The following is a 15,751-nucleotide window of genomic DNA, read 5'->3' on the forward strand; positions in this document are numbered from 1 at the left end:
CATGAAAGTGGTATGGGCAAAGCTAAGGCAAATTCATTCACAAAAATCAAGCAAGTAGTTGTTTGAAGAAATTTTTCAGTTTTTCCAAGTGTCTGGTGATATCCCAGAAATATCATGGTCACTCTCTCTTTATGGTTTCCTTTTCCTTATGGAGAGCAACTCCAAAACCTTCTTCTGTTTTCACATGGGATCAAGGTTGAAGCCTGCTGTACTGGCACTTGCATTATATGGGACTCTACAGCACTGAGAAGGACTGCCTGCAGGCATGGTCAGGATATTTTGTGGAACATAAATTCTTCATAAAGAGCAAGTGACCACATCCCATCCAGCTGTAATTGTCTGTATTATTTTTTACCTCAGGTTGTTTTCTCCTCGCCACTACCTGAAATACTCTTAGAAGGTGGTGCTGTTCTGCTTGCTCCAGCTGAGACATCAGTGCCACCAGCTCCTTTAGATGGCTATTAATTGACTGTGGTTGCTTTTCATAGAGAGAGGGCAACACACGCAGCAACATGGAGTTTCCTGTTAACAGAGTAATCCAGAAAAATGTGTGTCAAGGCTCTGTCTTGTTGCCTTTCTTATTCCAATACCCTTTTATACATCTCTAGACAGTCATAATTTTGATAACACCAATTTTCTGAGAATCATTAGTATATACAAGGAAACATAAAACTCACAAATGAAAAAAATGTATATTGGACCAAGAAACCAAAAACTCCCTATCCAAGCGGGAATTTCATTAAGTGGAACAACATGGGTGAAGTAGAAGATATTTCCTATCAGTTATTGTTTTCAGTCTGGAGAATAAGTTTATGTAAATGAAGGCTATCTAATGGTATTTCAGATTTGGATGGTATGTAACTGAGCTCTAAATCATAGAGTAAATATGATTTAAAATCTGAAAAAGACAAGAGAATGTATGATAACTACTTTTCTTCTTTGCTGACATTAAGACACTTAAATGAAACAGCCAACATATGGAAAGAATACTTAGTTACTATGAGAAAATAATGAGCACAGAGGAGAATTTGAACAGAAATGTTTAGGGTGCCACATCCAGGGGTCCAGAGAGACCAGAAAGAGAGTCAATCAAAGAGACACATGCAAAATCGTCTCTCACATTTTTTGGTATTTGGAGATGTGCGTGCATGTTTTAATTTGAAACCAGTCTCTTATAGAAATATATAACAGCAGGCTGTACATGCCTGTCTTAGTGTGCTTAAGTTTCATTTGAGCAACATATGGAAAACATCTGCCTATCACTCTGCAGTATGGATCCACTCTGTAAATTTTTTAAAGTACTTGAAGTCTCTCTGGATTTGGTTTCAAATAAGAACTGCCACATTGGCCTGCTGCTTTTTCTCCTGTTTTAATGTGTGCCTTGTAACTATGGAAGATAATCAGGTAACTCACTTAGTAGTAGACAAGGTTTTTAGGTTAGCTGAAAAGCCAGGTTTTGGTACAATTGTACTTGGTACAATTTCATCAAGCTCATGTGAGGTACTATAAAATGCAAAATGGGGTATTGCATCATCTGAATTTGACTTTGAGCAAATAACTAACATGCAGCTTACAGCAGGGTGGGGGTTACTTACAGGTGTGCTAGCTTTTAAAAACCCTCAAGGAACTATAAAGCCTGCCAAGGAAGCCACCTCACTGCACCTTCACCCATACCTGCTTCTGCCCCCTACTCTAAGGAAGGAATAGCACAGAGTTAGTCGCATCAGTCAAGAGGTTTTGGCAGCCTATGTTGGGCAGCTCCAAGTCCCCTGTATGGCATCAGAACAGTGAAAAGGGAACTTGTCAGAATCTCTCTGGTCAACCTATGGTTATTCATTTGTGGTTACTGACGATTTCTAGACCATAATCAGAAACAACCATGTGTTTTGCATCCATTATCCTAAACAAATAGAAAATTCCTCCATGTTCACTGAAGAGCTGTTTATAAACTGGAAGACCATCCTGTTTCCAGTATTTGCATGAGAGGTGATTTTATCTGAGTAATGCTCTGAGTGATGCTGTGACTGTAATGTTTGTAAAGCAGTTGGGATCCTTCATGATGAAAGGCCCAAGGGAATAAAAGTATTTGCTAACAAATGATGAGAAAAGGATTAGCACATAGAGGGGGAGGCCTTCTTGCCTCACTAGTCAGTTCTTGCCCTATTTTCTAGCCACATTTTTTTATGCAAAACTCCGCATGAAGTTACTGCATGAGATTTTCAATAATCATAAGTTATTCAGGAGCACAATTTCCATCACAATTTATAATGAGAACTGTGCTCCTAAATCACTCAGGTGTTTTTGAAAATCCCATCCACTGGGATTTGCACATGCAGAGGAAGAGCAGCATATGACCCCCTCCTTACCTATTAAGTTTCATCTGTTACAGTAAAACTGCCAAATAGCAGACAAGGACTAATTTCAGAGGCAATATGTAGTTACATGCTGGCAACTCAGTCCAGCGAAGTTCCAATTTATATGATGATAGATTAAAATGAGATGTAAGTTATATTAACCTAAAATCCTGGACTCACCTCTGAGTTTGAATTTTACACTAGATTTCGATTGACAAGAATACATGAATTCCATTATCTTCTCTAAACTGTTTAGTTCTTTTAAAAAGAGATCTTGCATTCTTTCCATGTATATAAATTGCATCAACTTCAATGGCAGTTTCTCCATGTGCATGGAATGGAGTTCTCTAATTACAACTCTCTGGTTATATGTCACTGGGTGCATCTACATGAGACACTTACTGCACAGTAGCCTAATAATACTGTACAGTAGTGTGTCACAGCATGGTAAGTGCTAATATGCTAATAGGCTACTGCACAGTAGCATCACTTGAAAGACATTAATTGGTGCTACTGCACGGTAACTCCGGTTATTGTGCATTTATTTAGTACTTGCTAATACAAGTATTTGCTAATACAAGTACTAAATAAATGCGCAGTGACCACTGCACAGTAGCATCTCATGTCAATGCCCCCACTGATAGTAACCTTTGGGAAAAGTATGCTTCCCATTGTCTTGGCCAGAGAATATTCATTCCAGTTGTAAAAAAGGGTCAAGAAGGAATTTAGTGAGAAAAGGAAAAAGGGCAACAGGTCCAGAACAAAAGGATCTGTGACTACCACAGCTGCTATTTATGTTCCACCTTCACACACACACACACACACACACACACAGTTACACAATAAATTAGAAACAATAAATTAGAATACCAGGTCTATTACAAGAAGTAACATTCTGATGTAATATGATACAAGTGTGACATGAAGTGACAGCTACATGTGATGAACACACCCATATGGTAAATTATGTCACTAAACTCAGCTGCATTTCACATATATAAATGATGTAAATTAAGGCAGAGTTTGGTCCAATTATTGTAAAATGTTACTAGGAATTGCTTGACTTTAGTATCCCTTAGTGATACAAATAGAATCATAGAAAAGTAGGGCTGGAAGGGACTTTCAGAGGGCAAGATAAAAATTAAATCAGAAACATGTAGATTAATTTAGCATAACATTTACATGATCTCAGTGGCATGGAATTACTTTCTAAATTACATTTATAATACAACTGAATCACCTGTAAGTACAAACTACTAAACAATAAAGGTAGACAAGACAGTTGTATCTGTTCTTTTAACAATGCAAAAAAGGTAACACAACATAATTTAATTCATCATTTTCTAATGGTTTCATGTCCTGGATACAGTGCATTTAAGTGGACTATGTGAGGCCTTTTGAGTGCTTTGTTGTGTGCCTTTATCCCTAAGCACTCTCAGAATGTGCAGTCCAGCAGCCTATGCTGAGCTCTGCCTTGTGCCATACAGATAGTCCCTCTGCAGCCTCTACCAGGGACTTTACTTTTGTTCTTTTTTGTTTTGTCGGTCTTCATCTAAAATAAAGTTCTGAAAGCATCTTTGTTCTCCCTTCATTATACCTTTCCCCACCAAATAATATATTTAGTTTAGCTTCTATCAGATTTTCCAAGCAGACCACACATTGTGAATTGTGCAATCCAGTCAGAAACTATCAAATTGGTGACATTTTATGAGTGTGAGCTGCTGATTGCAGGCAAGCAAGGGAAAGGGCTGTGAAGCAGACAAGAGATCCCAGCGCAACACAGCTTATATGCCCTCCATCACTGCAGTAAGATCAACTCTTCCGGTTGGTGCCATGACCACATGCTTATCTGGCCTCTTCTTTACTGGGAAGGTTATTGCTAGCAATGGTGTTAGTCTAGCATCCTGCCTGTGCTTCCTATGAGGACTCTGTGGCTGGGGACAGAAGTTACACATAGACCAGTTTAAGTCATCAAAAACTGGTTTAAACCTGTAACAGAACAGAAGCTCAGTGCAAATAAACCAGTTTCAAAATGGCTAAAACTGGGTTAAGGTAAACCTGGTTGAACGTAGTCACACTTAACTGATTTAGGTCAAATTGGTTTATTAAACTTCTGTCCCAGACCCCTTCCTGGTTCAAGTTAAATAGAGTCCCCCAGCATAGTCTGTGTGTTCACTTCCTCTTCCTGCTGCCCCTGAGGTATCTGGGATTTGCAGCCCAGACCCACAGCAACAGGACTCTGCAGGATTGCTTATCACTTCCTCTTCCCACTTCCAGGTGCCTCTGGGATTTGTAGTCCATAATCACAGCCTGCAGAACTCTGCAAGGTTGTTCCCCTCTGTTCAATACATGCTCACTTCACAGAAAGGACTATTCTTGTTCAAGTTTTTATGAATTCAATGCCACTACCTTTTTCCCCACCCACCCCCTCCTCAGCCTGGCAGGTGCTGCTCCCCTCCTCCCCCTAGGCAGACCCTCCAGCTAGCTCTGGGCTGGGGCTTGGCCACGCCCCCTCCTATTGAGCAGGCAGGGAGGGGAATAGTTTTCGAGCTGGCAGGCTGGGAGGTGTGCTCTAGTGCTCCCCCCCAGCTTCTGGCTCGAGCCACTGAAGGCATGTGCCTACCTTTCCTGAATCAAAAGTGAATGTCTATTCACTTGCAAATCGGTTCAATCTTTGCAGCTTAAACTAACCTGCAAAGACTGAACTGATTCAGCCTCGGACTTTTTGGCTGTCTGTACTTAGCTTGTTTCATCTCTGTGCTAAAGAATGCAGCCATATACAAGGGTTATTTAAAATGCACAAAAAGAGGTGCACTCCAAGTAAGCACTGGCAGATACAACTCTGCATATGTACTAAAGCACATTTAAATTAATTATTTTTTAGAATAGTTATCATTTTAATGTATATTTATGGACAGAGCCAAACTTGTCATACCCATCATACCTGAATCTCCAGATCAGGTATCTATCTAGGCACAGAACTTTGAAAATGCTAGTTTCAATGTTTTATATTAACTTCAGGTTTCATATTTTGACATTTTTGTTTATTTTTGTATTAGGGTACTACCTAGAGAACCCAACTGAGGCATTATATATATATATATATATATATATATATATATATATATATATGCAGTCAGACTCCAAAAGCAATGCAAATAACTAACTGTAAGTCTACATCACAGACTATAGATCCTTTATCTAGCTTGTTTGAAACTAACTTGAATACCAAAAGCAATCTAGTCATGACAGCACCAGCATTTCTCATAGTTATTTGCCTTCTGACATAAATGCATCTTAAGAATGCTCAGTACTCCTATCTTCTCCCCACACTGGCCTTTGTTCTATTTACTGGACCCCCACTGTTGCCAACATACTCCATGATATGATACCATAATTACCTGGTTCTCTTTCTTAGTGCTGAATCAAGTTTTAGTGCAGAGCATTACTTCCACCCAGTGGTCTAGAGTTAATGCCTTTACTCATTCTACTGGGTCTGACCAGAGTATTCTCCTCAGAGGGAACATTTTGTAGTGATCAGTGATGGTCTTCAGGAATTTATGAGTCCAGACCAATAGCTAAATATCAGCATAAAACAGGCCTATGCTTCATACAGTACATACCCAGACAGGCACCGCAGTAACAGGTTAACACAAGATGCTGGAAACACAATTTACCTCTTTCCATTCCAAAAATACAAGTCCTTCTTTAAGAATACTTTCTACTAACTCTCCCTGTTATCAATTAGACTATGTCTACATTGATAGGGTTGCCTTCAGTCCCATATCTGCAGAGCAATGTCATTGTAAATACCTTAGTTCAAACCTTGGTGACAGGTCAAACCTTGGAATTCTGTTCAACTCCCAGATAAGAGGTGGCACTGCCCAGCCAGGGTGGTGCATGGGGCCTGGGGCAAGGAGCAAGAGAGAGCCACAGGTGGCTTGTCCAGGAGGCTGGGCGGTGGGGGGGAGGGAAGGGATGGCTTCTTGCTGCTGTGTGCACTCCCAGGGAGAAGAGTATGGTGGGGCATGTGCCCCCCAGATTTGTATGTGGGGTAGGGGCAGATGTGGGTTGCTCCCTGCCCTGCTGCCCTCCCCCAAGAAGCCCTGTGGCACCTGCACTACCATAGCAAGGCACTCTCTGCTCACCCAGCAGCAGCAGGGGTGGTGGTGCGGAGTTGTGCCCCCACTGCTGCCAGGTGGGCAGGGGGTGCCTTGCTATGGCAGTGTGGCCAGCACGATGCTCCAAGGGAGAGGGCAGCAGGGTGGAGAGCCCCGAGGCCACAGCAGGCAGTCCACATCCACCCACGCCCTTCCACAGGCTCCACTTTGCTCTGCTCCAGCAGTTCCATTTGGGGGAGTCATCATTGTAAGCCCCCTCCCCCCCCCACCAAATAAAGTGGGTGTTTATGATTGTGGGGGAAAAGCAGGGTCTGTGGGGAGGGGTTTGGAGTATTGGGGGGGCAAGTGAGGTCTCCAAGGAGGGGTCAAAGGGATCAGGTTCAGGGAACTAGCAGCATCTGTGGGGGTTTGGGGGAATCAGAGCCCAAGCAGGGTCCACAGGGGAGACTGGGGGGCCTCACTGGGTCTCCAGAGGGGGTTGGAAGGGCTAGCAGGGACTAGGCAAGGGGGTTATGGGGTCTGGGAGGGCTTGGCAGGATTGGGGGAGCTGGTGGGGTTAGCACAGGGTCTTAGGGGGATCAGAGGTGCTGGTGGGCTCTGTGGGGGGAGTATGGAAACATCAGGGGCAAGCAGGATCTGCAAGGGAGGTTGGTGGGGTCCAGAAAGGTTTGGCAGATGGGGAGGGCTATTGGGGTCACCAGGAGGGTTTGCAGGGACCAGGGGAGACTCTGACTGAAGTCAGGGTGAGCAGAGGGGCAGGCAGATTGAGGGGCTGACAGCTCCACAGGGAGGCAATTTGGCAGGATGGGAGAGGTGTCTCTCTCCCCCCACCCCTCCCCGCTCCAGGATCAGGGACTATTTTTAATCTTCTGACCTTCTCCACCCCTCAGATAAACAATCTCCCTAGCAGATCCCTCCTGCCCCTTTCCCCACCGCACTTAGTTCCATTGGCTCCCCTCACTGCTGGTTGCTGGCAAAACTGGCATTGGGAGTGGCTTGCAGGATCAGGGGGGTTGCCAGGTTCAGGTGGGGTAGGCAATCCTGGCTTGTCCCTGGGGCTGTGCTGGGAACTGTGCAGTAGTTCAGTTAGATCAGTTTTACCAGACCTAATCTAAGTTAAACTACCTCCAAGGTACTAACTTAGATCGAGTCAGCCAGTTTTAGACAGATCTAACCTTTCTGAACTTCTAAGTACAATTCACACTTAGATCAACCTAAATAAGTCTAAGGTCCATACATGGGTGAAGTAACTTAGATCAGGTGGCCATTTTAACATGCTCTAACCTCCCCCTAACTTCCCTGAATATCTGTACCTAGCCTAATATCCATTCTGTAAATGCCTTACATCCCATACATAATTTATGCCACCATTCTGTTACCAAAGTATTTAAACCAATTAATCGTCACTAGAAATAATCAGTGGTTAAACACACCCAACTGCAAAATAAAACTGAATCTTCCACAACTTTAGACAGGCTACTGTAATCCTAGGTATCTAACATTTTATATAGTGCCAAATCCTAAGGAACAGTAATATTTCAACACTAGATTAGTACCTAATTCAAGAATGCTCTATTTGGGGTTTTCAATTTAATTGGAAAACAAATGGTATCATTTTTGGTAAAAATAGTTCAATTATGCATCTGCTAAGTTAAGTGATTCCTGAAATAGGATACATGTAGTAAAATATTATCCACTGAGCTATAGCATGATTACAAGGATTTGGGACTAGAAATCCAAATTTAGAAGATCTCCTTATTTTCTGAGTTTCCCTACACTGCTAAAAGTCAATAGTGTACCAATATCACAAAGGTAGATAAAAGTGACTGCAGTAAAAACTACATTGTTAGACTGAACTGTGTGCTTCTACCTATCCAGTCTTTCACTGGTAGTTTTTAACCAGAAATGAATTTGTAGATTTCCTTAGTAGGGAACACTTATGTTTATAAAAGGGACATAAAGTAGCATACAAAGATAATGAAATGATTATTATGCTTTTATGCAGATCATTTGGTAATTTAGAATTCTTGTTCCCCTCTATCAATGCTATCACTTCATGTTACAAAAGTCTGGTCTCAGAGGAAAAGTTGCAGTTTGCAAGAGCAGCTTTCCCCATTCTTTCCCCTCCTCTGGCTAATCCACCCAGAATGCAAAACTTTAAGATCCAAGATTGTGCAACTCGCACGCCTCCCCCTGCTCCCATCCAAAAAAAATAATAATCAGAAGCACTCTTATTACAGCATTGGCACAAGTATTACTCATTCATTCAAGTTCAGGCACTCAGAGTATTTATTAAGGGTTTTCTGTGTTCCATTCTCAGTCTCCTCTCTGCTAGGGTCTGACTGACTCAGAGACCTTTAAGTCAAGACGACGAACAGACTTTTAGGAAACAGCTAGAGAATGCTGTCTCAGAAAATGTTTTTCTTGATTATAGTATTTTGTGCTTTCGGGACTTCTACTTCTGTACTGGATGAAGATGATTATGATCTCATGTATGAGAATTTTGACAATGAAATTGAAGGTGTCATTCCTCCTGCTGAAGAAAGTAAGTGGATTCAAACTATTTTTCTGGATAGCATTTTTTATGAAAACCAAAGAAAGCATATTTAAATTGTGCTCTTTATTGCTTAGCACTTATAGGAGTTATTGCAAATATTACATTTTTCAAAGAAAAAGCAGATACTTTTTAATGTAAGTTATTCAATGCAGCAAATAATAATACTTTTTTTTTCAGTTTTCCTTTGTAAAAGGATTCTGGGAATGCTGCTACAATTTTTAGGACAGCTACATTATGTATTGCCTTACCTTCTATTTTTAATCATTTGGGAAAGTACTAGCAGTGTAGAGAGTGTAGACATTTCATTAAGTATACCATTTGTGTCTTGTATTTTAGCTCCTTCCTGTGACTGTCAGCAAGAGCACACAGAATGGGACAAACTCTTCATCATGCTTGAGAACTCACAGATGAAAGAGAACATGTTACTTCAGTCTGTTGATGAAATCCTGAAGGTGGAAATGCAAACCTTAAGAGTAGAAATGATGCAGTTTGTGGCTAATTTTGCTGGCATGAGCACCACAGCCATTGAAAAGATCTCTTCCCAATTGGTGCTACAGGTAGATCAGCTTATGAAGAATAACAAACAAGTTCATGAATCCAAGAATCTTCAAGCATCTGAACAAGGAGAGTTTCTTGAAGAGCTTCTTTTGCTGAACCACAATGTGTCTAAAAGACTCGGCCAGCTGGAAAGTGTTTGGCAGCAGAGAACTGAAGCAGAGGCTCAAGCTTTTCCACAGCAAGATAAATCCACTTACACCAGAGAGGACAATTTCATTTTGAATTCTCTATGGCAAGAACTACAGGAAACAAGAACTGAACTGAAACAATCCCAAAAATGGGCAGCTCAGCACTTGCTGCCAGCAGGTAAGTCTATACCCATTTTCATATCCTGACCAGAAGGTTCAGATGAAATTAATCCTAGTATTTTTACTTCAGGGCATGACTGTAAAGGGATAATAGTGTTGCAAGCACTAAAATAGTTTGGAGCAAAGTGTGCAGTGAGGAAACCCACCAAGGTCTCTTTGTATAAAGAACTGGACAATGTTTCAAAATGTAGGATAAGAGGAGAGTTTAACTGAAGTTTTTATATCAGTTAAGTTAAAAACTCCAATTGCAGGAGCCTAAACTTGGGGCCAGGAAGCTGGGACATATTTTAAAGAGACTCACATTTTTTCTATCCTGGCTGCCGCTTCCTTCTCACCTATTCTAACTGATTGCCTAGGTATCGCTCCAGACCCAAGAACACATTGAGTATGTCAATGTCCAACAGCTAAACAAATCTCAGGCTTTGGGGCATATGTTGATTGCCTAGCAAGGAGTCAGGAAGGAATAATTTTCTCCATGTATGGCAAACTCTGCTATATATAATAAACAGTTGTTTTCTTTTCACACATGATATAAAAGCAGTTGCTGGAAGCAGGATGCCAAGCTACAGTCATAGAGAAGTAAGACTGCAAGGGACCTCCAAAGGTCACCTACTCCAACCCCCTGCCTGAGGCAGAAGCATTCCTATCCAAACCATTCCATACAACCATAATCTAAACTCTACGTAAAACCAGGACCAGATTAATGCATAGGTAAACCAGGCACATACGTAGGGTCCTGAGATGCTGCGGGGGATGGTCCTTCCCTCCGCAGCAGCAGCACAAATGGCCCTGTCTGCCTCCCTTCCCTTCCCCTCCCCTCTGCTGCCCTTGCCATAGCGGTGCCTGCTTCCTAATGACAGCTCTGAGTCCCACTCCCTGCAGGCAGCAGCACCAGGGTGAGGAGGGGGGTCTCAACTGGACTGGGGTCCACGAGTTTTTCTTAGGGCCCACTAAAGGGTTAATTTGACCCCGCATAAGACTACCCTCAATGCTGACACAACATAGACCTAACACCCTAATCTGCCACAGGTAAAGCAGGGGAACCAAGGCAGCCAATGTCCATTTCTATAAAACGTTGTCAATATAAGCTCTAGAAGTCTGGGCTAGAGGGCCACTCCCCCTCCTATAAAGGAAGTAAAAAAACCCTCACAGCCCATACCAATTTGACCATGCAGCAAAATTCCTTCTTAACCCCAAATATGGCCATGGAGCCAATATTTTGATTCTGTTTCATTCTTTCTCTATATCCTGCGTTATCGTAACAGATTAAGTAAGTGGGAAAACTTAGGAATGAGTGACTAGGCATGTATATATTAACTAAAAGCATATATGAAAAATGATGACCAAGATAACACATTTCAGTTTTAAAGAATAATTGGTGAATAAGTATCACTGAACATTTTAGAAATATTAACAATAGCATGACTTCAAAGGCCAAAATTTCCAAAAATTACAAAACCACATCTATATTGGCACTCATAAAACTTCATAGTTGTGTGTGTCTATGGAAAGTGGAGTGTATGCTAGTGAATACACAAAGATGCTGCAAATGGGACTTCTCTAAAAATTAAGCAAGCAATTTTTGTAGGCACGTCCCTCACAACTTTGAAAAATGCTAACAGAATTCACATGAACCTATTTAAAAAATAATATCACGTCAGGATATGACCTTAAACAAAATGGATCCTAGAACAGCAGGATCCAACTTTGTAACCAGAAAGAAAGAAAGAGAAAAAGAATATGGTGCAATTCTTAACAGTCCTTCTGTGTGAGGAGTGGGGAGTAGGGACTGGATGTGCATGTGGAGGGGTTATGCATAACCTGTAAAATTCCAATTAGCCTCAACAAAAATCTTGGTTTTTTACAAATGAACTAAAATGATTGTTATATCACTCCTCAAATCTCTCTTACGTCAAACTCATTCTTTGAACTATAAGTGAAACCTCTCCGTCAGTTTGTATTTTTACATATTTCTACACCTAGACTAGCATGACCAAGAAATAATAATCTGACCCACATTTAAAGATTACTTTCTGATTTGCTCACATCATTGTAAATCTTGAATAATTCCAGTGATGTTACTGGAATTATTCCTGATTTACAATTGTGAGAGAAAGGTCAGAATCTGTCTCCATATGTTTTTATAAAAAAAAAAAATCCTAATTTGATTAAAGATAGTAAAGATACATTTTTAAGCATCCAATAGGCCTTTCTGGAAATCTTTTTCAAGAGAGCTTTAAGCAACTGGTTTTTGATTTCTCATATGTCTTGAATTACTTCCAGACCTACTCTTAAGGGATTTTCTAATCATAGTTTTTTTGTTCTTCTACAAAGCTGGTTTTAATTTTGCTTAGCCCTTGATAATATAGCCAGAAAGACTACTAATTAAGAGGCTGTTTCTCAACAGTGTTCCTAACATTTTTAAGTAGCATCCACAAACAGTTACCTCCCACTACCCACCCCCTAAAAACACCAATGAAAAAATCTATGGTAACCTCAAATTTTCCAAGAAATCAGTACATGAAGTAATGCAGCAACCCAATCCTGAAGGATGCAATGAGTCCTTCATTTGTTAAAGCAAAATTGTTAGGACACATTTTAGACATTTTAGCTCCTATAGCTTGTTTAAACAGGAAATGAGTCAACTTAATTATAACATGGGGCCCCTTTTACTCCAAGTCAAATGGAATATAATGTATTATATATTAACTAGACAACAGACTATCAAAAGTGTATGTGGGTTTAGTTATTATCTGTTATTTTTCTCTAATGAAATTCTAGTAACGGATTTCTACCATAGGTTTTGTTATCAACACACTGATCATCACTGGAGATGGAAGAAAATTTCTTACAAATTAATGTTATATATATATTTTTTCTGAATTAAGAACACAGTAAAGTTAGGCTTAAAACAAACAACCAGTTTAATCTGGGGCTGATTAATTGGAGATATGGACTCAGGCTGGACAGCTGTTTACACAGGGGGCTTAAACAGCAATTAATCCAAATTAGCTGCCATTGTTCCAAGGCAAAGTGTTAATTCAAAAACTTCACAGATACTTAATGTGAGATAATTGCCTTGTCAGTCTGTAAGGCCTGAGGTTTGCTGTCAGACAAAACACTCAAATCTGAATCAAACTGGTTGTTGGTTTTTAGCTTTAATGTCTGATAGCACTGAGGCCAGGTTCAGAGTATGCAGGCACTTTTGAAAGGCTCCCTGAACAGTTTTGTCAATGCTTCCCACTCCCACTTTTTATTACCCATTGTTCCAGTTCTTTCCAGTAATGAAAGCCTCTGGTGGCAAATTGTGTGAAAATGTGAGCATGTGAATAAATACAAAACTCTAAAACTTGGTTCAGAAATTATACCTTTTATTAGATGATACCTCTTATTAATAGCAAAATAAAACCTTTCTTTAGAGTTTTGTATTTCTCTTTGTCTCAGACCAACACAGATACAAAATAGATCCCTGAAACAGTGGATTTAGCTAGACACTCAGAAAGGAACTAGAATAAGAACATCAAGATCATTTTCACTTGGGAACTAATCAACATTTGAATTTAATTGCAAGAGAGGAAAACTTACTATAAACCAGATTCTCTTCAGTTATGTCAATGTAAATCCTGAGGTTCAGAATATTGGGTAAAACCTTCCAATGCATCCAAGTGAAAGAGTCAAATTTTCAAGAAATAGGACCCAAACCCTACTAAATGAGTTAAATGCCCTACTCCTCTTCAAAATGCCATAAATTAGTTTATAATTATGTATATGTAAGATTTTACAAAAAAAATTAATTGGTATAGAATTATCTTTTTAATTGTTTTACTCTTGCAGGATGTGAAACAGCAATTTTATTCCCAATGCGTTCCAAAAAGATTTTTGGGAGTGTTCATCCAACTGTTGCAATGACACTCCATTCCTTTACTATCTGCGTTTGGGTCAAAGTGACAGAAATGCTGAACAAAACCATTGTATTCTCCTACGGAACAAAGAAGAATCCATATGAAATTCAACTCTACTTTAGCCATGAGGCTGCAGTTCTTGCTGTGGGTAGTGACCAGGACAAGTTAATTACCCAGAACACAGTTTCTGCTGGACAGTGGGTTCATCTTTGTGGCACCTGGAGCTCAGACAAAGGGACCACATCATTGTGGTTACATGGAGATCTTGTGGCTTCCACATCAGACATAGCAACTTCACATATAATTCCAGATGGAGGAATTTTGCAGATTGGCCAAGAAAAAAACGGGTGCTGTGTGGGAGGGGGTTTTGATGAAACTTTAGCCTTTTCAGGAAAACTAACTGGCTTTAATATCTGGGACAGGGTTCTCAGTGATGAAGAGATAACACAGACTACAGGAGAAGATTCATGTAATATCAGGGGCAATGTTGTTGGGTGGGGAGTTACAGAGGTTTTGCCACATGGAGGAGCTCAATACATTTAATAAAGTCTGAAAACCAGCATCCTGAACTATAGCTTAAATCCTCTTAAGAACAATATTCCTAACAACAATGTACAAATGCAAATGTTCTTAACAATGTACAAATACAGGAGAGCCTAATGAACCTGAGCATCTAAAATCTCGAGGAAAATTAGCATTGTAAGACTACAAATGAGGGACTGTGGAGGCTGGATTTGATCTCTGTCTGCTGTCTTGTCAAAATACTGAAAAAACACATCAGCATGTTATTGGAAAAGCCATTCCTGAGTGCAGACAGACTGCTGTCATTCTAGCTTAGTGTTTTCAGGCTCATAGCCAATGTGAGTCACCTGTGGACATATTGGGGCAGAATTTAGCTCTCATAACCCTTCCTAAATTCAACACATTAAATGGATGGAACTCTTTTTCTGTAGAACACACATAAGGCTGTTTTTTGGGAGGGAGTTCTGATTTGTTGTTTTTATGTTACTAATGTGAATCCTACAGATGAATCCTATAAGTCATGAAATGATGTTTGCTGTTTACTACTTTTTGTTACTGATTTTTAGACTACCATAACACTAGCGCTTTGTCTAAAATATTATTTATGCTATGGATTGACTTAACATATAAAAGTAGTGTTCTCAATTATAACCTAATGTTACCTGTTAAGATCCAGTTGTATTATATTGTAAATTGATTTGTAATTATTTTATTAAAATTATTTTTGTAAAGTTGTATTGTAAATAAAAATACTTTATCAAACTGATCCTTCCTACAATTTTTCATGAAGAGAAGCACAGATTTGGGATTGTCCCCCCATTGCTTTGGGTTTTTTTGCTATGATAAATAATGTATAACTCATGAAAATGGCCTGATCTACAGGGGATTGAAATAATGAGCACCCAGTGGCTATGCTAAACATTGGGCTATGTAAAACCTAAATGGTGTCATGGGAATGGAGTCATCATTTCTCCAACCCTTGGCCACTATGAACAGAGCTGCCCTTAAAGAGGCAGACCATTTCCCCTAAAAATGCTAGTCCACTTTGACTTGTACAATTTACAACTAGTAAAGAGGAGGGAGCAGGAGGTGCCTCAAGCTGAAGAAACTTCTAAAACTATCAGTCCACTATTCTGTGAATACCCCATGTCATCAGTACCACACAGTAATTTATTAATTTTCACAAATAACCTTTGTTATATGGGAAAAACTGAGTCCCAGATCAAAGGCCTTCCCAGTTCATTGGTTCCAGATCTCTTCACCCAAGGGAACCCCAGATCTCCCAGTAAAACTGCGCAAAGCCAACAGCTCTCTCGTATCCTTTCCCATATACAGCAATCCATTACATACAAATAACTGTACATGAAATATACTGAAACAAATAAAACCTCCAAAATTGAAAATCCCTTCTCTGTCTTCTTCCTGCACC

The 15,751-nt window shown here is 40.1% G+C and overlaps 2 protein-coding genes across 14 annotated transcripts in view; one reads left to right on the forward strand and one right to left on the reverse strand.

The window, feature by feature from the left end:
- The window catches only part of VEPH1 (ventricular zone expressed PH domain containing 1), a 182,921-nt gene that overhangs the window by 129,474 nt on the left and 37,696 nt on the right, over nt 1-15,751 (reverse strand). For all 13 annotated transcript variants that reach the window (XM_019491675.2, XM_019491674.2, XM_019491676.2 and 10 more), the window contains one exon: nt 356-522. In XM_019491675.2, coding sequence (XP_019347220.1) covers nt 356-522 — 167 coding nt within the window. The remainder of the gene's footprint in view (nt 1-355; nt 523-15,751) is intronic.
- PTX3 (pentraxin 3) lies at nt 8,620-15,088 on the forward strand. Its single transcript, XM_006278355.4, has 3 exons — nt 8,620-9,020; nt 9,369-9,896; nt 13,733-15,088. The coding sequence occupies exons 1-3, from the start codon at nt 8,876-8,878 to the stop codon at nt 14,341-14,343; spliced, it is 1,284 nt and encodes a 427-aa protein (XP_006278417.1). The 5' UTR covers nt 8,620-8,875; the 3' UTR covers nt 14,344-15,088.

This window comes from Alligator mississippiensis, chromosome 7, assembly GCF_030867095.1.
Source record: "Alligator mississippiensis isolate rAllMis1 chromosome 7, rAllMis1, whole genome shotgun sequence".
In the NCBI taxonomy this organism is placed as follows: Eukaryota; Metazoa; Chordata; order Crocodylia; family Alligatoridae; genus Alligator; species Alligator mississippiensis.